A 25,296-nucleotide genomic window follows, 5' to 3' on the forward strand; every position below is an offset into this window, starting at 1 on the left:
GGCTGGCACCCCTGCCTTGCCTCTGGCTTAGCCTGTCCAGCTTTGGCAGAGCCCTGGGCAGGGGGCAAGTGACTGGGAGGTCCCTGGCATGGGGTACATGGCCAACTCCGCCCCTGTCCCACTCTGCCCCTGATGTGCCCCTGGTGACTGACTTCCCCTTTCCAGGACTCAGTCTTCCAATCTGGCTCCCACCATCTATAGGCCCATGCTCAGCAGGGTCAGAAGTAGAGAAGGGCTCTGGAGCCCCGGGAGGCTGATCGGAATCCCAGGTGCAGCTCTTATGTGCGGCCCTGGGCAGGTCATTTCCTCTCAGAGCTTCAGTTTCTCTCCTTTGTAAAATGAAGACACTGACATCCACTCCAGAAGGTTCTGTGGAGGAGTGGCGATGAGAACAGTGTGCCTAGGTCAGTGCCACGCCGAATAAAAGACACCCACATTGCCTGCTGGCCCCTACCCCCACTGCCTCCGGCTCCTATGCACCCCCTCACTGCTCCCAGGACTTCAGGGCGCCTGGGTGAGTAGGAGTTGAGGAGTGATCTCAGCTGGTAAGGACTTGCAGCCAGGCCGGCCCTCCTGCTGGGGGAGCCCCTCCTGGGCTGGGCAGGAGGCTCTGCTGCTCCCTGCAGGAATGGCCAGGCAGCCAGTGGGGCAGGAGGCGGCCCTTGGAAGCCCTTTGTGCCTGCTGAGAAGAGAGCGCCACCTGGGCCAGCTGTCAGGTGTGTCTGCTCAGGCTGGGGCCGGCACCAACATGCCCACCTTGGCCTCTGCCCCCAGACAGCTGTCTCCTGCCAGGCCACCCTCAGTCACCCAAGGCCCAGTCCAAACCAGAGGCAGAGCCACCAAGGCTGGAGTCCCACACCCACCTCCCGGGGTCCACCCCTTCCCTCCCAGGCCCTTGAGGCAGTAGTGCTGAGTGGCTTGAGGGCCTTGGGCTCCCGGCCTGGCAGGCTTGTCACCCTCTGGTCAGCCCCGGAGAGGACGGTGCAGCAAGAGGCAGCAGGAAAGCTTGGATTCTCCTGGGTTTGGGCACTCACTCCCGGGGCTGTGGAGGCAGGAGTGTCCGGCCCCAGGAAGGGCTGCAGATGGTGGGCGGTAGTGCAGATGTGCCCTGGGGCTTGAGCTGGTGGCTGCTCCTCCCCTGGCCGCTGTAGCAAACGGGAACAGGAGGGAGGGCAAAGGTCAGGCTGAGAAACTCCCAGGGCCTGAGGGCCTGCAGTGAGTCCACCCGGCAACTGTGGCTGATCTGGTTCTGCATATCCTGTGTGTCCCTCGTGTCAGGCACAGGGCAGGATGGAGGAAGGTTTGCAGAAAAGGGCCCAAGGGATTTGGAGACCTCCCTTCCCCTACCCTGCTCAAAAAGGGCCAGTCACAAGCCTCGGCAATATAACATGTCTATTTTATTTTAAAAAACAAAACCCAAACCACCTGACCCCTTCCCCAGGAGGCTCTGGACGAAACTAGGGAAGGGCCCAGCTCCAGCCAAGCAAGGGACAGTCAGAAGATGTCAACATGGATGCCAGGCTGGTGGGCTCTGCCCTTCTCCAAGCACTCCATCCACCCCTTTTGCTCCTTGGTGCTACAGGCACTGCCAGGTTGAAGGGAGAGGCAGGGCAGGACCGTGGGCATGCAGAGCCTCCTGGCAGCCAGGGAGGGCTGCCCACCCCTTGCATCTGGCAAGGCAGGCAGCTGTGTGTGCGGTGATGGAGCTAGGAGGAGGAAGCATGCGCAGACACCCCATGTTCCTGCTTCCCCACGCGGCCAGGAGAGTGTTCAAACACGAACAAGGATGACTGGGCACTCAGGGCCCCAGCCCCCAACCCAGGAGAGGAAGAGAGGGCTCCCGCCCTCCCGGTTCTTTTGTTCTTCCTTAGATGGATGCGGTTCTCAGTGCCACTCGGCAGAGGTTCTGCAGACTGAGGCGGAGGCCCGGGAGGAGGGCGTGCATCTGCAGAGCCCACAGGGCTCAGACGCTCTGCCCCCAGCGACCTCCGTTTGCTACCTGTTGGGCAGGATGCCCAGGGGTGCCGGGCACCTGATCTGGATCCCTGGAGTGGAGGGACCCTGTCTTAAGCCACACTCGGTTTTTTCTGCCGCCCGGGGCAGGGGCGGGCTGTAGGCTCCCGACAGTATGACGACAGCCGTGACAGTGTGCCTGTTGGTTGGCGTGCCTTCCTTTCCTGCCCACCAGGGACGCCAACCAGCTCTGCCTCAGCACCAGGGGTCTCGGGAGGCTCGGCCACGGCAGAGACTGTCGCTCCGCTGCCAGGCGCTGTGGATGAGGCTCAAGGCATCCTCGAATTTCTTCCTGTTGGAGGCTTCCTGGATCGCAGTGTGGGGGAGGTCCACCTGTGTTGAGGGCGTGCAGAGAACAGATGAGGGCTGCAGCAGTCTTCAGGGCTTGTGGGCACCATGCCTGGCTATGCCTTGGCCATGGTGCCTGTCAGGCCCTCCCATACCTCCCTGGGAACAGCTTCCACGCTGCCAGTTTCTCCTGCTCTTGCCAGGGGCTTGAGCTGAGGATGGGGTGGTACCCGCTGAGCCCCCACTTTCCTGGGAAGGCCCCAGCCCTTAGTAGGCCCAGCGAGGCAGGCGCTGCACTCTGGCTCTGCAGGGAGGTGGTCTGTCCTGAGCTGTTCTCTGCCTCCGGCTAGTCCAGGCTTCCACGGGGCTAGAGCACAGCATGTGCTCAAAACCCACTTGTGCAGGGCTCTCATGAGCGCCCTCCTACACTGGCGCTAAGCCTGGAGGGCAAGGAAGAGGGTCCTGCCAATCTTGTGCCCTCACCATCTGAGCACAGCTGGAGGTCCACCACCATTCATGCTGTTTGATTAGAACTGAGGTCAGGAATTAAGTTTCTTGGGTTCTGTTTTCAGCTTCGGCCTCAGACTCACTAGGAGTCAGGGTTTTGCCCCTTTGGTTCTAAGTTTTTGTGCCTGTCAGGTGTGTCTGCTCAGGCTGGGGCCGGCACCAACATGCCCACCTTGGCCTCTGCCCCCAGACAGCTCTTTCCTGCCAGGCCACCCTCAATCACCCAAGGCCCAGTCCAAACCAGAGGCAAAGCCACCCAGGCTGGAGTCCCACACCCACCTCCCGGGGCCCACCCCTTCCCTCCCAGGCCCTTGAGGCAGCAGTGCTGAGTGGCTTGAGGGCCTCGGGCTCCCCAGCCTGGCAGGCTTGTCACCCTCTGGCCAGCCGAGGAGGGGACGGTGCAGCAAGAGGCAGTAAGGACAGCGAGGACTCTCCTGGGTTTGTTTCAAGAGCAGCAGGCACTCACCCCCAGGCCTGAGGCAGGAGCACCCTGGTACATGGCTGTGCCCAGGACCCTAGAGGCAGGGCCAGGTCCTGGGAGCAACTAGGGTTTGTCTCCCCAGGGAGTGGCTCCCACTCCACAGGGTCCCTGGCTAATGGGGTTCCTGGGCAGCTGGGTACCTGATAAATGGTTTTCCACCCAGAGCTCAGTGCAGACAGCAATCGGTCCAGTTCAGAAGTGCAGCTCAGGTAGATGACCCAGGGCGGAAGGAGCTGCTGGCTGTCCTGGGAGAACTCCTAGGGAGAGCCAGGCCCCCGGTGAGCAGTCAGAGCTTTCCTGCTGCAGGACCGGCATCCCCGCCCCCACCCCCAGCTCACCAAGACACAGTACTCCTTGCCCGGCTCCGTGGAGACAGCACTGATGTCGCCCAGCTTGGCTGTGCCCAGAGAGCGGAAGAAGCTGGTCTGGCAATCCTCATGGCACGTGAAAAGGCGGTCATCGGTGAGGACCAGGCAGCAGGGGATGCAGGGGCTGGGAGCTACGCCCTGAGGGATGACCTGGCAGCGGGGCAGGGGAGAGGCAGGCTGGGGCCTCCAGGGCTGGTCTGCACCAGAACTCCCCACTCCAGGGGACCCAGCCAGCCCTTCTGCTCTCCCTCCAGGGATCAGGAGTAGAGGTGGGGATGGGAGTGATGCCCAAGCTCCAGGGTCCATTCCTGGGCTGCCCCCTGGAGGTCTTGGCCCTCAGGTTGCTCTGTGACTATGGGTTTAGAGATGGGACCCTGGGGGTCTGGGTGGGTTAGGCAGGTCAGGTGAGCGGTGGGCGCAGGCAAAGCTCACCCCTTTGGACACAGCCTGGCAGAGGTGCTGCATCCACTCGGCCATCTCGGCCTCACTCTCGGCACTCAGCTCCAGGCAGGGCCGGTCGGAGAGAATGACCTGGAAGGCGTGGGGCCGATCCGTGGTGTTGGCTCTCCGGCAGCCACCGCACTGCTCCCCCCTGGGCCAGAGGAGGAGGGTGAAACGGGAGCGAGAAGGCAAGGGCAGCACCGAGTGGCAGCCCCCAGGGTTGGTGCAGGGTGTGCGGCACAGGGTCTGCCCCACCGTCCTGGGGGCTGGAGGATACCACAGGGCTCTCCAGGCCCTTCCAGCTCCCAGGAGCAGTCTGGGAGCCCCAGCCACCATCTTTCTGTGTAACACCTTTCATCTCCAGAATGCCCAAGATCTTCTAAATCCCCAAGCATGGCCAGGTGGGGCTGGGAATCAGCTGTCCCTCTGGCCCTCTGAGAATTGGCCTCATTCATTCATGCATGCTTCCTCTTGAGGGCCCGCTGTTCCTTCCGATTACCCAAATGTCCATCTCCCATCAGGCCAGGAGCTTCTGGGGAAGGGCCTGCCTCCCTCATCAGACTGGACCTGTTCTAAGTCAGGAGCTCCTTGCTGCCTCCCTCATCCCCTCCTGTGGGCTCCTTGCAGCATTCAGATCGTGGAAGCCCCAGGCCACCTGTCAGGGCCGCTGGATTGGGTGGGGCTGAGGGCGAGGCTGAACTGCCAAGCAGGGAGAACATCTCGAACCAGGGAGACGGCAGCTCTGGGCCCCAGGATACACTCCCTTCTCCCGGGACACTTACCCCATGTTCACTGAGAGCAGAGGGATGACATCGGTGCGGTCCGGGTACTGGTAGAGGATCCCGTTGCTGCAGGGACACAAAACAGGGTGAGTGAGGCCTGTCCCAGGAACTGGGGCCAAGCAGAGCCCAAGTCCCAGGGTTCCCCTCCCACGCACATGCTGTGGCCATGAATCTGAGGCAAAGGAGGCCAGGAGCTGTCATCTACGGAAGGGAGGGTGAAGAAAGCCCTGGGGGCCCAGCAGGGAACGTGGCCACCTCAGCAGACCTGGGACACAGCTCAAGGTTCATCAGAGGGACCAAGCCTGCATCCTCCCCTGAGGCACTCAGGGATTCCTGGGCCCCGAAGATGACTGGCTGTACAGAGAAGCTCTAACAGCCTGAGCTAGGTCGACTCCAAGCTCTTGTAGGGAAGAGAAGCGTCCTCTTCTCAGGCTGCTCCCTAAGTGACCTGCTGCGGAGAGATCCCCGCTGGGGACCTGACCGCCCAGCCACCCCAGGGCCCAAGCCCCAGGCCTGGAGCTGCCAGGGCTCTCACCTGAGAACCACAAAGCACGTCTTCCAGTGTTCCTTGCCCAGGTAGGAGGTGCCTGCCTTGTAGTGCAGCATGCCTTCTTTGGCGATGGTACCCTCGGGGGGTGAGCAGTGGCAGGGGGCAGGGCCCAGGGACTCATCTGTGGGGTCCTCCCAGTGCACAAGGCCGTAGAAGCGCACAGTGACGGCAGATGCCTGGGTGGGGGAGACAGGGAACAAAGCAAGTAAGGCCTGGGCCAGGCAGGTGGCTGAGCCCGGATTGGGCTCATTGACGGCCCAGCACCTGGGGTAGCCAAGAGCAAGGGTTTTTTGTTTTTTTTTTTGACTGAGTCTCGCTCTGTCGCCTAGGCTGGAGTGCAGTGGTACAATCTCTACTCACTGCAACCTCCACCTCCCAGGTTCAAGCAATTCTCCTGCCTGAGCCTCCCAAGTAGCTGGGATTACAGGCGCCCGCCACCACCTCTGGCTAAGTTTTGTATTTTTAGTGTATTTCACCATTTTGGTGAGGCTGGTCTCGAACTCCTGACCTCAGGTGATCTGCCTGCCTCAGCCTCCCAAAGTGCTGGGATTATAGGCATGAGCCATCACGCCCTGCCGAGCAAGGGTGTTTTAACCTTAGGACACAACCCAAGTAGGAAGGTGGACATGACCTTCCTCCCGTCCAGGATGGGAAAGCCCCATCCCGTCCCACCCAGGTAGGCGACTGTGAAATGGCAAAGACATCTATGTGCATCCCTTAACCTTCATGCCAATCTTCATGGCTGCTGCTCTGTTCTCTCAGGGGCTGCACCCAGCTTCCTCTCCAGGTTCTTACCTCACACTTCGATTCTTGGGCCACAAATTTGGCCAGTGCCAGCTTCTCCATGGTGGCATCCGTCAGGATGCTGGGGTAGGGTGGTTCTCGACAGCCTTTGATCATGGCTGACTTCAAAGAAGCCAAAAAGAACCTACACAGGGAGTAGGGTTTGTGGTTAGAGGCCTGAGAACAGGGCCACAACTGGACAGGGCTTAGTCTTGAGCCCTCCTGGCCTGGAGGGGGTCACAGAAACTTGGGGGAGGGGCCTGGCTAGAACCAGTGACCAGGGTGGCAGGTGCGGCAATGACGAGGTCCAAGGTCATCAAATGACAACTGGAACAGGCCTGATCGTTCTCAGTGGCCAAGGGGGCTTGGATTTTGACAGTGAGGGGAGACTGACAAGGAGGGTTGGCAGGACTTGAACGGGTGGGACCTTGAGCCAGGACAAGGATGCAAGTGTTCAAGGGCACACCTGGCCCAGCAGCATGGCTCTCTGCCTTCCTTCCTGTCGGACAACTCATGCCAGCACCCCCAAGAGTCACCAGGGGCTGAGGTCACCTGGGCTGACCACGAGTCCCGAGATTTTCGTCTACTTGCCTGCCTCTCTGAGCAGATGCAGGTTCCAGAGGGAATGCATCTGGTTTCCCATCCTGGATCTCCCACTTCCCATCCCCCACCCCCAGGGCACCCACACCTATGTATGGGCAGCTTCAGACTCTCCAGTACTTCCAGAGGGGCGGGGTCGCCACTCACTCAGCCAGCGCCACATCAGCCGTGTCCAGCAGAAACTGCTTCCTGCGGTTGGTGCACACCAGCTTCACCGTCTGCTGGTCAAGGCCAACCTGCCAGAAACCACACCCTGACATGCACTTGAGGCTTGGCTGCTGCCTGGTGGAGGAGGCAGTGTGGCCAGGCTTGCTGGGAAGGCAGAAGCACACCGCGGGCCGCCACCAAGTAAAGCCCCAGAGGCCAGGGGCTGGCACAAGTGAGGGAGGGGTGGTCAGAAATCTAGCACGGGAAGAGGCGACCTCAAGCTAGGTTCTTACCTCCAGCATCGTGTACAGAAGCGTTTCTGAGAGTTAAGTTGGTGCCCAACCCCGGGAAATGAGTAAGGGGCTGTGCCTCACCCTGCAGCTCTATGGGTAAGTGGCCTGAGAAGCCCTGTACCTACAGCAGGCGCGCAACTGCGGGGCCTGGACTCACCGACACATAGTCAAGTTCATTGTAAGAAACGGCCTCTTCCACCAGGTATGGCTTCTCTGTGGCCCCTGAGAGAGGAGACCCCAAGGCCTATTATCCCCACAGGCCTCTTTTCCCTCCCCCTACCCCATTTTCTTAGACAAAGCCCCCTCTCTTAGGGGGCTCTCCTTGCCCTGCAATAGGAGTATGGTGTGTTCTCACAGAGGGAGCCCCAGGCTCACGTCTCAGGGCTGCTGGCAACACCTTCCTTGGGGTGCCTTTCCATCACTGCATGCCAGGCAGCCAGAAGGCAGTCAAGAGGGCAAGGGGACTGGGGAAAATGGGCTGAGAGTCAGCCTCATCCACAACCCACTGTCTGCCCGGGGGCGGCGGGCACCTTTCCGGAGCAGGTAGACATAGCAGTCTGTGAGCAGCACGTACAGCAGCTGCAGGTTGCCCTCCATGTGCCCGGTGCTCATCCGGATCATCTGGGGGCCGAAGCAGACAGGGGTCAGGCAGGCGGCTCCTGCCGCTCCAGCGGGGGCGGTGGCCCATCCCGCCTCGCCCTTGTGGTCTCTTGCTCGCTCCTGAGTTCCTAGGACTTACTTTGAACAGCTGCTCTTCGTTTTCTCTGAACACGTGGATCATTAGCAGGAGCAGGTGATTGTTGTCTACTCTGTGAGGGCCAAGTCAGGAGGGCGAGGTGTCAGGCGGGCACAGGTGGGAGAGGCCACACCCCACCCCAGAGCCAGGGGGTAGTGCCTCCACCTCCCACCAGGAGCCAAAGTTAGGGAGGGAGGCTCACACCCCTTTTCACTCAGGCTAGGTCTTCCTAGTGCTTAATTTATCTGAAGGTCAGAGGCGCAGTGTCCCCAGCTTCAAGGGCTGGGACAGTCCCATGCCAGCCGCACAGTCTTGTTACCTGAACTCCGAGGAATGGACCATCTCCGAAGGGCTCCCCTGTCCCTCATCCACCCCAGAATCCTCAGCGCTACTCAGACACGGGCTGGGCTGATCTCGCTTGAGCTGGCAGAGAACCTCCTGGGTCCCAGACTCTGGCTCAGACACAGGCCCCTCCCTGACCAGAGACAGCTGGGCCTCCAGCTCCTGAGCCTCCCTCGTGGTATCCTCTAGGGGCCGAGGCGTCTGTCCCGCTCCTCCTCCTCCCTCTTCTTCTTGGCCAGCAGCCTCAGGGCTACTAGGAACATGCAGCGGTTGGCCAAGCCCTGCAGGGTCATGGTGGCCGCCACCTGATGTAACAGTGCTTGGACTCTCGACGGTAAAGCGGTAGAAGTCCATTGGGGCTGAAAGCCCCTCACTAAAGTCGCAAAGCGGCGGCCTCTCCGGGGCATCCCCGGGAGAGCCGGTCCGAAAGGACTGGTCTGGGGGCTCAGCACGGGAGCACCAGGTGCTGGGGTCCAGCTGCCCGTTGAGCTGGTCGATAACCTTGCTCAGAGGCTGCCCCAGGCGCTCCATGGAGGTGTCCTTCATCTCGGGGATCAGCAGGCCAGGCTCGGAGCGCTCGCTGCTCTCCGTGGTGCTGCTCGGCCCCTCTCCCTCCTCCTGCGGGGAGGCAAGCGTAGTTTCTGGCGAGTCCCGCCCAAGGCTTGGGCTGCCGTTGCGGCTGTCACCGTCCCCCTGCTTGGCACATTTCTTCTGGCTGCAGGCGGGGTGGAGTGGACTCGCCTCCTCATCTGATCTGCTCTTTTTCTTCTTGCCAATTTTCTTCTTCTTGGTGACTCTGGGACAGTAATGACGGGGAGAGAGTTAACACCTGAGGAGTCCAGTGCTGAGGAAAACCAGGCTGGGTCACGGTGGTGGTGTAGGCCATGTAACCTCTGAGGGCACAGCTAGCGTGTCAGTGGTCCTAGGCAGTGCTGGGTGGAGGCACTGGCTCAGGGGACAACAGCGGCTCAGGCCCTGAGGTACCCCCTTTGCTGGTAGAGGCGGGGTGGGGGTAGCATGGGCTGGGCACAGATGGCTGCGGCCAGAAGAACCCCAGAGTGGGTCCTCCAAATTCCTCTTAATGGAACAGCTGAGCTAGTTGCACTCTAGGAAAGGAAACCAGGCCATGGCTGGTCAGGCAATGCCCCCTCCACTCAGCCCCGCTTAGGATGTGGATCCTGAGCTGACCTCACTTCCCTTAGGCATCATCAGGGAGGAATCACCCAGAAAGTACTCAGCACTTTCTGGACTCACGCTCCGGGTCCCACTCTGGTTCCAGGTTGGCTGGAGCGGGCTTAGCTAAGGGACCCCAGGTCTGAGCATGATGCTGCTGTGGACTGGAACCAGCCCATGGGGTGGCCTCCTGGCTCCAGTCACCGGGGAGCAATCCCCCACCTCAGGCCAGCAAGCACACAGGGCTTCTCTTAGTCAGTATGAAGTTTCAAGAAGGGGTCAGGGAGGTCAGAGAGCTGGGGAGGCTCTGGTCGACAGTCCCTGCTGGCCACCCACCACGTCCCTCCTTTCCATGTCCTGCCCATATGACAAAGATACTTTTCTTTCAATGAATCTCAGAAATTGTATCTTAACGTCCAAGAACTCCCTTGGGAAGAGTCCAGCCTGAAGGTGCTTTCTGATCTTGGGCAGACCCAGCAAATGCCCCGGCAGCCTGGACATGGCCCCAGCCGCCAGCCGCAGTCGCTGCCTGTGCCGCCGGCTTCCAAGGGCTTGAGCCCTACAGTGGAGTGAATGTGTGTGTCCCCTCCAAACTGCTATGTTGGAATCCTAACTCCTGATATGATGGTATCAGGAGGCGGGGCCGTCGGGAGGTGATGAGGTCCTGAGGGTGGGATCCTCAGGAATGGGATCAGCGCCCTCATAAAAGGGACCCTAGAGAGCTTTCTCTCTGTTCCCCACCACGACACAGCGAGAAGAGGGAGATCTGTGAATCCCTCATCAGAGCCTGGCCATGCTGGCACCCTGACTGCGGACTGCAGGCTCCAGAGCTGTGAGAATGTCTGTTGTGGAAGCCGCCCGTCTGCAGTGCTTTATTCCAGCAGCCGAGATGACTAGGACAGGCCTCCACTTCCTCTTGCTCAAAGAACCTCCTAGAGGTAGGAAGGGTTTCCAGGAAGGCATGCAACTGCCCTCGGGGGGTGTCCCAGTCTGCCCTGGACGAACAGCTGATGCTGGGAGTGGACAGGTTGGACCCCCAGGACCCCTCTCTGGGCCCCTCCCCGCTGACCTGATGACCTCGAGCTCCGTGCAGGCATCTGGCAGGTCCAGGGCCTGGGCCTCCTCCTTCTCCTGAGAGGTGGTGTGCACGGGGGTGGTGTCAGAGGAGGACACGGTCTCTGCCGGCTCCTCATTGAAGGGGTTCTGGCGCTGGGTGGGGCTCCTGGTGGAGGCCTTGCTGCTGGTCAGGTCAGAGGCTGTGGAGCGGGGGCCGCTGACCGTGTCTGTGAGGTCTCCATCTGGGAGGACAAGGAAGCAGGAGACACCCTATCAGGCACCCCCTGGGGTCCCCAACCCCCAGAGCATGCGTTAGCCCAAGAGGGAGGCAGACTGGCCAGTTCCTCCCAGGGAAACCTGACCGGGGTGACCCTATTTCGAGTAGAAGCCCCAACCTCACAGGACATGGGATTTGTACTTTAGGAGCAACTTGGAGGGACCACCATCTCCACCACCCCTGGGGGTCCTCCAGAGCTCACGACAATTTGGCTGAGTTTGTGTTAAGGGCCCCGCGGGGAAGCAGCCTCCACGCTCAAGCTCCAGGCTCTAAGTCCCATAGGGATGGTGACTTCGAGGCCTCCATGGGTGGCTGGGAGCCCCAGAGAGGAGCCAGGCTGCATGCCTCTTAGGTTACCCTCAGAGCCTTTCCTGCCAGGCCACTACAGGGGTATCCAGCAGCCCCGTTAGCCCCATACCCTACTTGTAGGGCTGAGAGGCGCCCAAAGTCCTCTGAAGGGTCCCTTACAGAGGTCAAAGGACACAAAGTGAGAAGAATGGAGGAAGACAGCAGAGAAATTGAGGGGTGCAGAGTGGGGGCAGAGGCTGGGAGGACAGGATGAGAGCCCAAGGGGTGGGAACCATGGGGCAGAGGGAAACGCCCAGAGCGCAGAGTAGAGACAAGATGACAGAGCAGGGCAATGAGAAGAGGTGCGAAGGGGCAAAACAGGGGTCTGAGAGGCTGCCCCCCAGGCTGCTTCTCCCCAGCAGCCCCAACCTACACACTCCTCGGGGGCAGCACCAGGCGCCCCTGCAAAGGTGGTGCAGTGGTGCTGAAACTCCATTTCTTTTTTTTTTTTTTGAGACGGAGTCTCTCTGTCGCCAGGCTGGAGGGCAGTGGCACGATCCCAGTTCACTGCAACCTCCAACTCCCCGGTTCAAGTGATTCTCCTGCCTCAGCCTCCTGAGTAGCTAGGATTACAGGCATGCGCCACCACGCCCAGCTAATTTTTGTATTTTTAGTAGAGCCGGGGTTTCACCATGTTGGCCAGGATGGTCTCGATCTCCTGACCTCGTGATCCGCCCGCCTCAGCTTCCCAAAGTGCTGGGATTACAGGCGTGAGCCACCGCGCCCGGCCAAGAACCCCATTTCATTCAAGCGTCAGCTCACTGACTGGTCCTTTCTGAGTCATACCTTGACACGGCCCCCGAGAGGGGAGCTGGCTTAGACATCCTGCCCCACCCAGCCATCTGCCCCTGGTTACTGCAACAGGGCAGGAGAGGGAGCATGGGCAGGTGAAGCACACAGACCATTTAGCCAGTGGCAGATGGGAGCCACCCAAGCAGAGAGCTGAGGCCCAGCTGGTGAAACCGCGTGGGTGAGGGTCAACGGCAAGGGCCACGGCTGGTCATGCTCCATTTGCCGGTCAACACCTATCTTGTTGGCTGCTGTCTGCCCGGAAGAAAAGAGGCAAATATGCGCCCCACAGCCCCACTGGGGGCTCAACCAGCTGTCAACTTAGTGCCTCTTGGAAGCCTCAGGGCAGCTGTATACTGATGCAGCACACCGTCCTTTTTTTTTTTTGAGACAGGGTCTCACTCTGTCACTCAGCCTGGAGCGCAGTGGCACAATCACAGCTCACTGTAGCCTTGACCTCCTGGGTTCAAGTGATCCTCCTGCCCTGCCTCAGCCTACAGAGTAGCTGGGACTATAGGCGAGCTCCACCATGCCTGGCTGATTTTTGTAGTTTTAGTAGAGACGGGGTCCCCCTGTGTTGCCCAGGCTGGTCTCAAACTCCTGGGCTCAGGCAATCCTCCAGCCTCAGCCTCCCAAAGTGCTGGGATTACAGGTGTGAGCCTGGCCTCCTCATCGCCCTTTTTTTTTTTTTTTTTTTTTTTTTTTAAGTCTGCTGTCTTTTAATATAAGGACAAAAGAGGAGGCTAAAGGCAATGAGCAGCTCTGCCAGAAAACACCAGCAACATTGGGGGCTTTTTCCAGATTTCCTGGGATCCCGGAGCCTGAGTTCTATGATACAGAAAACCATGTGTCTCAGTCCCAAAGCAGGCTCCTGCTAAGCCCATGTGTTCTTGCTCCAGCCCCTGTGATTCTCCTCAGCACATGCGGTTGCACCCAAGAGGAGCCCTGACAGGTGAGTGGGCAGATCATGAGATGTGGTGGGTGTCAAGACCTGGATGCCCACCAGTTCTGTAACTAAGCCAGAGACCAGGGGAAGGCCACCCCATGCTCAGAGTTTGGAGCTGCCCCAAGTCCTGCCTTCCTCCAGGTCCAAGGAGAAGACAGAGCCTCCCTGGGTGAGGTGCCAGAGTGAGCTCAGGAATCCTGCTCCAGGAACTCAGGAAATCTCACCCTGCCCTGAGGCAAGCAGTGCAACTGGGCTGTTAGTTCTCAGGCTGCAGGGAGCTCTGAAAGGCTGCAGAGGAAGGTCAGGCCCTGCTTGTCAAGTGACTGCAACAGGCGTGTCAGGAGGAGGGTTAGTTGTTAGAATCGGAGGGGAAAAAAACAATATCCAGCATGTGTGCTGCAAGAAGAGAGGCCGAGAGGGTACATGACGTTATGATGGAATTCTGGAATCCAAGCTAATTTAACTCAAACAGGGGACCCCTCAACACTACTCTTGGCCAAGTGTCATAGTGTGCTAGCAGCCCTCACTCTCAGCGCTGCCAAAGTAGATGCCGAGGCCGGAGGCCGAGGAGGCGCTGAGAGTGAGGGCTGCTAGCACTCATCAATTCCGGACACAATAGTTTATTTTTCCCAATGCCACATCTTATTTCCCCCAGAGTTAAGGTATTTCATACTCACATTATTTGGGAAGGGATCACCTGTCACCCATTACTCAGCGACCCTGTCTCTAATAATGCGGGGAGAGCCACCTGCCCCTCATCCTCAGGTTGCGGCAGTTCTCACCTCCCCTGTTCAGAGGCCAGGTTCCCTCACCTCCCCTGTTCCAGGCTGGAAGTGGCCCAGAAGGTAGGAGGCTCTTTAATAACAGGGATTTGGACCAGGTGCAGTGGCTCACGCCTGTAATCCCAACACTTTGAGAGGCTGAGGCAAGTGGATCACCTGAAGTCAGGAGTTCAAGACCAGCCTGGCCAACATGGGAAAACCCCGTCTCCACCAAAAATACAAAAATTAGCCAGGCGTGGTGGCACACACCTGTAATCCCAGCTACTTGGGAGGCTGAGGCAGGAGAATCGCTTGAACCCCGGAGGTGGAGGTTGCAGTGAGCCAAGATCATACCACTGCACTCCAGCCTGAGCAACAGGGCAAGACTCTGTCTCAAAAAGTAAAATAAAATAAAATAACAGGGATCTGCTATGGTCTCAGATTTTAGGGGGAAACATTCACCTTATTGGCAACATAGCCTTTGCTTTGAGTAATCGTGGTAACCTGGAAATAGCTTTGTGAATTCATGTAAGCCCAGAAGTGGAATTTCAGGCAGAAAAATGCCCAGGCACTGCTACTGCCCAGCAGACAGGGTGGGAGGGCTGGCAGATTTCCTTTTAATCTGCTTTAAAGCTTCAAAGAGATTCTGTCTGTAGGAAGTTTCAGCTGTACCTGGGCAGTTCCCTTACTTGGACCTCGACCAAAACACCCAAGAGGAAGCCATTAGGAACAGACTGAAAGAATCAAGCTCTTTCTCCCTGATGCTCATCTGACCCAAAGGAGCTTACAACCCGCATGTTTAAAGGCATGGTTTTCCAGAACAAGTCTCTGTTCACTGGGTCAGGCCCTACACACCCCGAGAGCATCAGCTGGCACTGGAATCAGGAAGGGTGATCCTGTATCCCCCGAAATGCAGCCACTTAGTGACTCTGAAAGGCCACTGCGCAAAGGCAGGAGCCCTGCACTGGGAGAAGGGATTTGCCTACAGCTAGAGGTCCCGTTTTCCCACTGCAGAATTCCATCTATTAGAACACCAAACTTGGCTTTATTATGATTATGGACATTATTATAAATAATAAGGAGCTGATTTGATACATGCAGCAAGCTTGGCATGGAAACATTGCAAAACAGGAAAAGAGGGTAACAGCGGACTCTGGCCCACCTTCCCAGTCTGTGCTGGGTACAGACGGCACTGCTGGAAACACATCTCCAAAATCATAATCTACAAAAACGAGGGACAAAACTGAAGATTAGAAACACAGGCAGTGGAAGGATGACTGGAGGGAGGGGAGGGGAGATGGGATGGGAGACATGGGGAGGAAATAGGAGAGGAAAACTTCAACTTTCTACATTGTATCCAACAACCTTGGGGAAACTGACTAGGGCCCTGGCTGCCTCTCAGCTCGGGCACTGGTCCAGGAGCTTCCAACCAGCCAGAAAGACCTTTCAGGGCCACCCCTTTCCATAACCAGAAGCTGGTTCTGGCAGAGAGAAGCCTTGCTGCCTGTGCCTAGCTTTGTTTTCTACCCCTTGCGTTCCTTCCCTCCGTACCCTAGCAGGGCATGGAGACACTGCCCTGGCAGCTGCAGTTACACAATCTCCAAATTGCTGAGGGGACACCTCCATCCATGGATCCATCCTTGCCCTGGCTCTTCCAGCAAGGCCCGCCCCTCCGACTCCTCTAAGGCGGCCCATGGGCCCAACCTAAGGAGACTGAACCGCCGTCTTCAGCTTGCACAGTCAGCAATGCAGGTCTTGCTAACAGCAAGTGTGAAAGGGACCTACCTCCCTTCCTGGGACATATAACCCGTGGTACAGCAGAAATAAAGAAAGGGGAAGGCCAAGGTCTCAATGCTGAGGCAATTCCAGGGTGCCCCAGGGCTGAACTGGGGCTGGGATCCCCTTCCCTGGAGGTGAGGTGGTGGGGTGAAGTCCGTGAAGGGCTCTGGTCTCCCACAGGGGATAGAGGGGGGGAAAACGGCCAGTTTTATCCATGAACACCAGGGCCTAAGGTTTGAGAGAAACCAGGCTGTTCCAGTAAGTCATTGGGTCAAGACAACAAAATGACCTGCAGTTTCTTCCTCGGTCTCTGATGCAAAGGGTGCGACCATCCCACACATCAGCGATCGCAGAAGGAACTCGGAGAAATCGGACGGACACACAGGACACAGTGGCAAGGTTTCCCTGTGCTTCAGACCTGCCTGGTTCTCTCTTCTTCTAGGGGTTGCTTAACCTCTTTCTAACTGGAATGTGGGTTCAGACAAGCTCCCCAGAGCAGGTAACAGTCAACCCTGTGACAAGGGTTTCCAGGTCCCACTGCTAAACCTTCCTTGCTTAGAAAACTGCCCCAGGCATGTGACTAGAACCTTCTGGAAAAGGGTCTAACCTTAAAATATATATATACACATAAAATTTTGGCTATTTGTGCCCAGAATCCGCTTTTTAGCCACCACAGAGACTCTGAGGAGATGAAGATCTGGGGAATGGCCAGCCCTGTTTAATTGCAAATTTCAGCCACCAGACCAAAACTAGCCAAGAAAGACGTCACTTAGCCAGGCTTAAGCAGCTCAAGTCTGTTTCACAGCAGGGGCTTAGCCTTAGCCGTTCTGCCCTGGGGCCACTCACCCTCACTAGATGGGGCAATCGCACTGTCATCCCACTCCAGGTTGGTGGAGGTGACGGAGTTGAAGGAGTTGAGGGACAGACTGTCTGAGCCATGGACCGAGCTGGGAAGGCGGTCTTCGAAGTCCAGCAGATACTGAGGTTTGTAGTAGTCGGGCATGTAGGGGGCCAGGTCTAGGTAAGGGGCATCCTGGGGAGAGAGTAGAGGAGGCCCGTTTGGTGGGAGACTCCATGTAGCAGCCTTCCGCGGACAGCAGAATCCAGGCCTGGGAGACGCAGATGTGCCTCTGTCACACCCTCTATGCTAGTTATTCTTTGGGAAATCAAGGGCTGAAAGTAGTAAATTCAAAGAAAAGCTGCTAAGAAGAGCAGTGTGAATAGTGTTGGCTTTTAAAGCTGTGGACTTCAGGCTGATGGAAGACAGAGCTGTCAGAACTCAGCTACACCCTTTGATGCCCCCGCTGTCTCTCTCTCTCTCTTTTTTTTTTTTTTGAGACAGTCTCACTATTGCCCCGGCTGGAGTGCAGTGATGTGATCTCGGCTCACTGCAGCCTCCACCTCCCGGCTTCAAGCGATTCTCCTGCCTCAGCCTCCCAAGTAGCTGGGATTATAGGCACCCACCATCACACCCCGCTAATTTTTGTATTTTTTTTTTTTGGTAGAGACGGGGTTTCGCCATGTTGGCCAGGCTGGTCTCGAATTTCTGACCTCAGGTGATCCACCCACCTCAGCTTCCCCAAGTGCTGGGATAACAGGTGTGAGCCACTGTACCTGGCCCAAGGAAGGTCATTTGATTAGGACGGGGCAGCTGCATTCCATTCTGAGCCCATTCCAAGAGGTGCCTGGGAGCCTCTTTGGCTCCATGTGGGCCAGCATCACATTTGTACAGGATGTGATGGGGAGAGAAGCTTGAGAACTTGAAGAGGGTGGCTGAAGGCTCGTCATGGAGCTGATGACACCTTTCAGAACCCCAGAAGCACCAGGCTGAATTTGCCTTGTCCTTCTAACTGTCCTAAACATGAAGGCCAGTTCTTCTGGGTTAAGATACTCCAGACACCGGGCGCGGTGGCTCACGCCTGTAATCCCAGCACTTTGGGAGGCTGAGGCGGGTGAATCATGAGGTCAGGAGATCGTGTCCATCCTGGCTAACACGGTGAAACCCCGTCTCTACTAAAAATACAAAAAAATTAGCCGGGCGTGCTGGCGGGCACCTGTAGTCCCAGCTAGTCTACTCGGGAGGCTGAGGTAGGAGAATGGTGTGAACCCGGGAGGCAGAGCTTGCAGTGAGTCGAGATCGTGCCACTGCACTCCAGCCTGGGCGACAGAGCGAGACTCTGTCTCAAAAAAAAAAAAAAAAAAAGTTACTCCAGGCAATGTGGCTTTTCTCCAAGTTGGATGCGGAGATAGGAGGAAGTAACCTGAACCAGGAATTCTTGCCATCAGTAAGGCAAAAGAATCACTTCTCTTCTCACTCAATTCAACGGACCCTGAAACCTTTCCCTCACCCGAAAAAACAAGCTTTGCTCAAGCCGAGTCACACTCAACAAGCTCCCCCACCAAGACCTGAGAAATGAAACCACCGCCCACCCTGCCCCTCCCCTGGTCCCTCCTCTGCTTCCCACAAGCAGCGCGAGCCCTGGTGTCTCACCAGGTCCAGCTCAAAACGAATGAACTCTAGCCCGGACACCAAGGTCAGGAAGAGCGTCAGGTGATCATGGCTGCAGACCAGGGCATTCCTGTAAGACACGAGAAGCCACGATGGTGCCTCTGGGTCTGTTGACCAGCCTGGCCTGAGCTTACCAACATGCCAGCTGTGTTGAAATTTGACACGTGATGTCCCCCACCTTGGAAGGCACCCAGATCGCCCACCACCCTCTCAGCGATCTCCTACTGGGTTAGCAGCCACACTGCACTGTCCTGCCAGTGTCTTCAGAGATGGACAAGCACAAGGCTTGTCAGGCTCTCAGCAGCTGCTGTACACACTCTGTTCCTGCAGCAACCCCAGCAAAGCCTGAGCCAAAGCTTGGGCACTGGTCAGGTCTAAAGCCTGGGAGGAGGACCAGGGAGCAGCAGAGACCCAAACTGGACCCAGGAGCCCAGATGGGACACTGGTGCTCCCAGTGAAGGCCACCTAGCTACCGGCAAGGTTCTAGTGGCTTTCTAGCATCACTGATGTGGCACACTGTGCTGTCTGCATGACAAGAGCCTTTGGGAGGTGGCTGAAGGGGAGCTCTGAGGCTAGGGGAGACAGACCATCCCAGACACTCACTTGACGTAGTACTTATGCAGCAGACCCAGGTTCTCCTGGAACAACCGCAGGTAGCTCTCCAAGGAGTTCTCGTTGAGGGCCAGGTACAGCCAGGCACGGCCTGCAAACAAAGGCAGGAGTAACCAGCAGGAAGGCCTGTCAGAGTGCTGGCTTTTATTTGCCAAGCAAGGGCAGAAAGGAAAGAAAGAGCAGGTCAGGGGACCAGGCACTTCAGCAGCCTTCACGCTTGGTGGGGTACCATAACCCCTGAGTGCTTTATTTTCCTAGTCAGACCTTAGCATGTAGCTGGCCAGGAAATTCTGATAAAGAGGGCAGACTGCACACTTCAGATAGGTCAAGAAACAACAGGATCCTGCACTGATCCTGTAGGTAACAGTGATCCCGGCTCAGGGAGAGAAAAAGGACTCCACAGCACGTGCTCAGGCTGGGATTCCATAGGAGTCCAGCTCTCGCTGGCAGCTCGCCCTCCTTCCCATCACTGCTGCGCCAAAAAACCGTCATATGCAGGGAGAAAAGAGGCCTCATGGAGGGGGCTGGCATTTTATACATTTATTTTTTATCTATTACTATTATTTTATTTTTTGAGACAGAGACTCTGTCACCCAGGCTGGAGTACAGTGGTGTGATCATAGCTCACTACAGCCTTAAATTCCTGGGCTCAAGGGATCCTCCTGCCTTACCCTTCCAAAGTGTTGGGATTACGGGCATGAGCCACTGTGCCCAGCCATTTTCCTAAATCTTTAGAGATAGGGTCTCACTCTTTCTTCCAGGCTGGAGTGCAATGCTGTGGTCATGCCTCACTGCAGCCTCAAACTGCTGGGCTCAAGTCATCCTCCCATCTCAGCCCCTGAGTAGCTGGGACTACAGGTGTGTACCAAGACATCCACCTAATTTTTAAATTTTTGTAGAGATGGGGTCTCATTGTGTTGCCCAGGCTGGTCCAAACTCCTGGCCTCAAGCCATCCTCCCTCCTCAGTCTCCCAAAATGCTGGAATTACAGGTGTGAGCCACCATGCCTGGCCTGGTGCTGGCATTTTAACACTCCACTGCTACTGGACACCACCAGGTAATGAGCCTCCCAGGGCTGACCCTGAGGCTAAACCTGGGACAGAGCCCCAAGCTACCCACAGAGAAGGTGGAGCTGGTCCCTTCCCCAGCATCTCCTTGTGACTACTCACTGCGCCCCAGGTTGGTGGCCACGTGCTGCAGCACCTCGATCTGCTTGATGGCCTCTCTCCGAGTGAAATGCACCACAAGCACCCAGTAGCCAGAGGAGAGGTCTTGCAGTCTGAGGAAACAGGACAGGAGCTGCTGTGACCTGCATGGGGCCACCCTGGGAAGCTGCAGTCGGCTGGTCCAGCAGTGAGCGCAAGGCAGGAAGTGATGGATCCCCAGCAGGTCTCCCAGGCACCCAGCACACCTTCACACCATCATGTCATTTGTGGTGAATCCTCCCCCCATCACTTATGTCTACCCAGAGATGATTTACTGGGGTAACTACAGAGAGACTGTGGCCCACTTGAATGGGACAAATCCCTTTCTGCCAAAGGGAGAGAAGGAAGAAAAGGCAAACAAGCTAAGGGTTTCTCTGTGGAGGCTACTTATGGCCTGGGTTGTGCTCCGTGGTCTTTGGAAACTTCCTCCACCTTACCCGTACAGCAGGGCGTGGTCCAGGTGCTCACACAGACGCTGCAGGACCTTGTCATGGTTCCGGATGGCAGGGGTCTCATCCTCACATGCAGCAAAATAGCTCTGCAACTGAAAGAAAAAGAAAATCCCCTCCAAATCAGAAATAGATTAACAGGAGGACTACAGAAGTTCTGGAATCAAGAAGGTAGCTAAAAAAAAAAAAATAGTTAAATGGTGTATCTACAATGACCAACAGAGATGTCTACCTCAGGGGCAGCTCTGGCACTGGAGGTTCCAGCAGGCAGTGGCTGTATCTTTACAGCCCAGTCCCCAAGAGGCACCCAGTCAGCAGTCCACACAGTGACAACTTGAAGCTGGAGGGATCCACAATCCATGCATAGGTCTCAAGTGGTGGCAAGCTTCAGGTCAGGGCCACAGCACAGCATAACTCCAGGAGCACTACGTATAGTGCTGTCGAGATCGATGCCACACAAACCCAGAGCTGGGGCATTGATACAGAGAGCACTAGACGCATTTTCCTCCCATTGTCAACAGACCTTTAAACTTTATGTTATTTTTTTTTGCTCTGTTGAAAAATTTTTAATTTTGATGCAGTCAAATCTGTCAGTCTTTTCCTTTATAGTTTCCCGTTTTTCCCAGTTATATATTAGAAAAGTACCTTGTTTTCTTTTCGTTTTGGTTGTTGTTTTATTGAGACAAAGTCTTGTTCTGTTGCCCAGGCTGGAGTGCAGTAGCATGATCTCGGCTCACTGAAGCCTTCGCCTCCCAGGTTCAAGTGATTCTCCTGCCTCAGCCTCCCAAGTAGCTGGGATTACAGGTGCCCACCACCACGCCCAGCTAATTTTTTATCTTTAGTAGAGACAGGGTTTTGCCATGTTGGCCAGGCTGGTCTCAAGCTCCTGACCTCAGGTGATTCACTCACTTTGGCCTCCCAAAGTGCTGGGATTATAGACGTGAGCCACTGTGCCCGGCCTGTTTGTTTTGAGACAGGGTCTTGCTCTGTCACCCAGGCTGGAGTGCAGTGGTGTGATCACAGCTTGCTGCAGCCTCAACCTCCTGAGTTCACACAATCCTCCTTCATATCACAGTGGCCCCACTTGTAGCTACCCTCTGCATACACTAAGGGCCGGTGGACTGGGACACCTGCCCCACCAGCCTTCTTGCCAGCCTTCTTGACATGACTAGAATTGCCTGCAGAACCTGACAAGGCTGGATATGGATCTAGGTGCATGCAAGGCTCATGTTAAGCCCTACACCAAGAAGGACACCAGTGTTCCTGGGCTGGGATGATAAAAGGAGATTTGGACAGTAGGTGAGATGAATTGCAGCAATGTGCAAACCCCACCAGGCTGGTGAGGGCAAGGGCAGCTCCATCAGCCTAGTTAAGGACAAGAAAGCCCAGACACTGGACTGAGTTCACTGCAACCGCAGTTACAGAGAGAGGGCCCTTTTCAAGCACAGCTCTAGGAGAAAAGTCTCTCCAAGCTCATGTTAGCCATATCCTGTTCTGCTACTGCCCTTCCAATGGCCAGAAGGGAGTGGAACACAAGAAAAGAGCACAGATGCCTGATCCTGATCTCAGGTTTAAGCTCTTGGGACAAACATATTCTCAAGTGTTTTCTGGAAGCAGTGGTAGAGACGGCCACAGCAGGCAAGATACATCACCACATCAACAAGCATGTGCTCCTGGAGAGAGGCCAACAATTCAGCTCCCACAACAAAAATAGCCTCTCTTCTCTGCAGCCCGGAACAAGCCTGGCAGGCCTGTCAGCCAGGACAAACCTCAGTCTTGCAGGGTCTTTCCTTCCCTTCCTCCCAGAGGCAGGCAAATCAGAGTACCACAGGGAAAGATTTCTAGAGCTGAAAGAAAGAGCAATAAGCCTGCAAAAACTGCACAATCCCTCTCAGCAACAGCTGGAAACATTATTGCACACTTCAGTATTAAGTACGACCACACTGGGGTAGAGCTTTTTCTTTTCTTTTTTTTTTGAATTTCAAAATCTGAGTAAATCTGAGATCAGAGAGCCTACAGACAGATGTTAGAGCTAGAAGGATCCTTAGAGATCTAGTGCAACGTTCTCATTAAAAAAACAAAACAGGGCCAGGTGCGGTGGCTCACGCCTATAATTCCAGCACTTAGGGAGGCCGAGGCAGGCGGATCATGAGGTCAGGAGATCGAGACCATCCTGGCTAACACGGTGAAACCCCATCTCTACTAAACAAAATACAAAAAATTAGCCAGGCGTGGTGCCTGTAATCCCAGCTACTCAGGAGGCTGAGGCAGGAGAATGGCGTGAACCCAGGAGGCGGAGCTTGCAGTGAGCCGAGATTGCGCCACTGCACTCCAGCCGGGGCGACAGAGCGAGACTCCGTCTCAAACAAACAAACAAACAAACAAAAACAGAATATTATTCATTCTCTTGAATTATAATACCCACATGGAAAAGAATGTGTATGTGTGTGTATTTACAGAGAAGAGGTTAAGTCCCTCAATATGGTTTTTAGTTGAGTGACAGACCCAAGGCTGGAACTCAGACTCCTTTCTCAGGCTAAGATACCTTTAAAGAAAAATTATTCTGAAAACATTTGCTCATTGTAAAAATGCAAACAATACAGAGGTGTGTATAAAGAGTAAAGGCCCCCTGCTCCCATTTACTATTGCCAGCAGCTTGGTGTGCACGTATCTCCCCAACTCTTTTCCTGTATACACAGACCTAAGAAAAAAAGAAAAAAAGGAATGCCAGGAGTGGTGGCTCATGCCTGTAATCTTAACACTTTGGGAGACCCAAGCCAGGAGGATCCTTGAGGCCAGGAGTTTGAGACCAGCCTCAGCAACATAGCGAAACGCTGTATCTAAGAAAAAAAAAAGAAAAAAAATTAAAAATTAGCTGGGCGTGGTGGCTCACGCCTATAATCCCAGCACTTTGGGAGGCCAAGGCAGGCAAACCAGTTGAGGACAGGAGTTTGAGACCGGCCTGGCTAACATGGTAAAACCCCATCTCTACTAAAAATACAAAAATTAGCTGGGTGTGGTGGTGCATGCCTGTAATCCCAGCTACTTGGGAGGCTGAGGCAGGAGAATCGCTTGACCCCAGGAGGTGGAGGTTTCAGTGAGCCAAGATTGCACCACTGCACTCCAGCTGGGGCAAAAAATAAAAATAAATTAGTTGGGCATGGTAGCATGCACCTATAGTCTCAGCTACTTGGGAGGCTGGGGCAGGGGTCAGGGGGAGGTATCACTTGAGCCCAGGAGTTTGAGGCTGCAGTAAGCTGTAACAGCACCACTGCACTCCAGCCTGGAGCAAGAACTTGTCTCAAATAAATAAATAAATAAATAAATAAATAAGGAAAATAAGATCATGCTATATTCATTCTGAAACTTGCTTTGCCTTTAAGGAATATCCATGTATATTTCCATATCATTATGAGGCACCATACTTCAACCATTGTTAAATATGGATATCATATCCAGTTCCTGGACATTGCACATAATATTGCAGTGACCATCGTGCGGTCCTGTGTAGATGCTTCTGTATGGTGAGTGTTTGCAAGGGGAACTGCTAAGCCAAGGGACAAACACATTTACAGTCTGCCTGGGACCTGCCACCTGCCCGTCTAGAATGTATGACTGATTTACACTCCCACCATGCTGGTCAACACTCGATATAATTAGTCTCATTTTTTCCAGTCCATTTGGTGACAAATAGTACCTGTTTTCTCTTCTTCTAGGAACGTGTTTCTCTTCTAGGAACTCAGTATTCACAGCCTTTGCAAATCTTCCACTGGCTGCTTGTGTTTTTGTTTTTGTTATTATTTGTTACAGCTCTTTAAGGATTTAACCTAATGTGTTGTTATGTATTATTTCCCCCCCCATTATCAACTGACCTTTAAACTTTGCTTATGTCATTTTTTCCCCTATTGAGAAATTTTTAATTCTGATGCAGTCAAATCTGCCAGTCTTTTCCTTTACAGTTTCCCATTTTTCCCAGTATAAGATTACAAAAGTGTCTTTTTTCTTTCTTTCTTTCTTTCTTTTTCTTTTTTTTGAGATGGAGCCTCACTCTGTTGCCCAGGCTGGAGTGCACTGGCACAATCTCGGCTCACCGCAACCTGCGCCTCCCGGGTTCAGGCAATTCTCCTGCCTCAGCCTCCCAAGTAGCTGGGATTACAGGCACCCACGACCACCCCTGGCTAAGTTTTGTATTTGTTAGCAGAGATGGGGCTTTGCCATTTGGCCAGGCTGGTCTCGAACTCCTAGGCTCAAGAGATCCGCTCACCTCAGCCTCCCAAAGTGTGGGGATACAAGCATGAGCCACCACGCTTGGCCACAAAAGTGCCTTTTTTCTTTTTTTCTTTTTTTTTTTTTTTTTTTGAGATGGAGTCTCTCTCTGTCTCCCGGGCTGGAGTGCAGTGGCCGGATCTCAGCTCACTGTAAGCTCCGCCTCCCGGGTTTACGCCATTCTCCTGCCTCAGCCTCCAGAGTAGCTGGGACTACAGGCGCCCGCCACCTCGCCCGGCTAGTTTTTTGTATTTTTTAGTAGAGACGGGGTTTCACAGTGTTAGCCAGGATGGTCTCGATCTCCTGACCTCGTGATCCGCCCGTCTCGGCCTCCCAAAGTGCTGGGATTACAGGATTGAGCCACCGCGCCCGGTCAAAAGTGCCTTTTTTCTTTTATGGTTTTAGGACAATTTGGTTTTGGTTTTTATGTTTAGATGTTGTTTGTTTGTTTGTTTGTTTCACTGCTGGTTTTTCGTCCTCTTATGTTTTTATTTATTTTACTTTATTTTTATTTTTGATAGAGACAGGGTCTCCCTATGTTGCCCAGGCTGGTCTTGAACTCCTAGGCTCAAGGAATCCTTCTGCCTTGGCCTCTCAAAATGCTAGGATTACAGGGATGAGCCATCACACCTGGCCAGGTTCCCTTATGTTTAGATCTTTATATATGGCATGAGGTAAGGATTCAGTTTCACCACGTTGGCCAGGCTAGTCTCGAACTCCTGACCTTAGGTGATCTGCTTGCCTTGGCCTCCCAAAGTGTTGGGATTACAACACTTTGGGCGTCACAGCGCCACA

At 55.3% G+C, this 25,296-nt stretch overlaps 1 protein-coding gene across 4 annotated transcripts in view; it reads right to left on the bottom strand.

Moving 5' to 3' along the window:
• Positions 1–1,377: 1,377 nt before the first annotated feature.
• PLEKHM2 (pleckstrin homology and RUN domain containing M2) overlaps positions 1,378–25,296 on the bottom strand; it is a 50,501-nt gene continuing 26,582 nt past the window's right edge. The window contains exons 2-20 of one of the 4 annotated variants that reach the window (XR_002726614.1): positions 20,224–20,330; positions 19,751–19,860; positions 18,573–18,672; positions 17,952–18,039; positions 16,307–16,493; positions 14,844–14,903; positions 10,574–10,802; positions 8,309–9,127; positions 7,993–8,062; positions 7,784–7,874; positions 7,411–7,475; positions 6,961–7,049; positions 6,226–6,358; positions 5,416–5,606; positions 4,881–4,946; positions 4,090–4,188; positions 3,628–3,807; positions 3,430–3,546; positions 1,378–2,346 (exon numbers count right to left, since the gene is read on the bottom strand). Coding sequence is in view for 3 of the 4 variants with exons in the window: in XM_023193490.1 (XP_023049258.1) it covers positions 2,209–2,346; positions 3,430–3,546; positions 3,628–3,807; positions 4,090–4,249; positions 4,881–4,946; positions 5,416–5,606; positions 6,226–6,358; positions 6,961–7,049; positions 7,411–7,475; positions 7,784–7,874; positions 7,993–8,062; positions 8,309–9,127; positions 10,574–10,802; positions 14,844–14,903; positions 16,307–16,493; positions 17,952–18,039; positions 18,573–18,672; positions 19,751–19,860; positions 20,224–20,330 (3,000 nt within the window). In the remaining variant the exon portion in view is untranslated. Of the gene's footprint in view, positions 2,347–3,429; positions 3,547–3,627; positions 3,808–4,089; positions 4,250–4,880; positions 4,947–5,415; positions 5,607–6,225; positions 6,359–6,960; positions 7,050–7,410; positions 7,476–7,783; positions 7,875–7,992; positions 8,063–8,308; positions 9,128–10,573; positions 10,803–14,843; positions 14,904–16,306; positions 16,494–17,951; positions 18,040–18,572; positions 18,673–19,750; positions 19,861–20,223; positions 20,331–25,296 lie in introns of those variants that run through there. The other 3 variants (XM_023193490.1, XM_023193491.1, XM_023193492.1) reach the window with 3 other exon arrangements.

Source organism: Piliocolobus tephrosceles, chromosome 1, assembly GCF_002776525.5.
Source record: "Piliocolobus tephrosceles isolate RC106 chromosome 1, ASM277652v3, whole genome shotgun sequence".
Lineage (NCBI taxonomy): Eukaryota > Metazoa > Chordata > Mammalia > Primates > Cercopithecidae > Piliocolobus > Piliocolobus tephrosceles.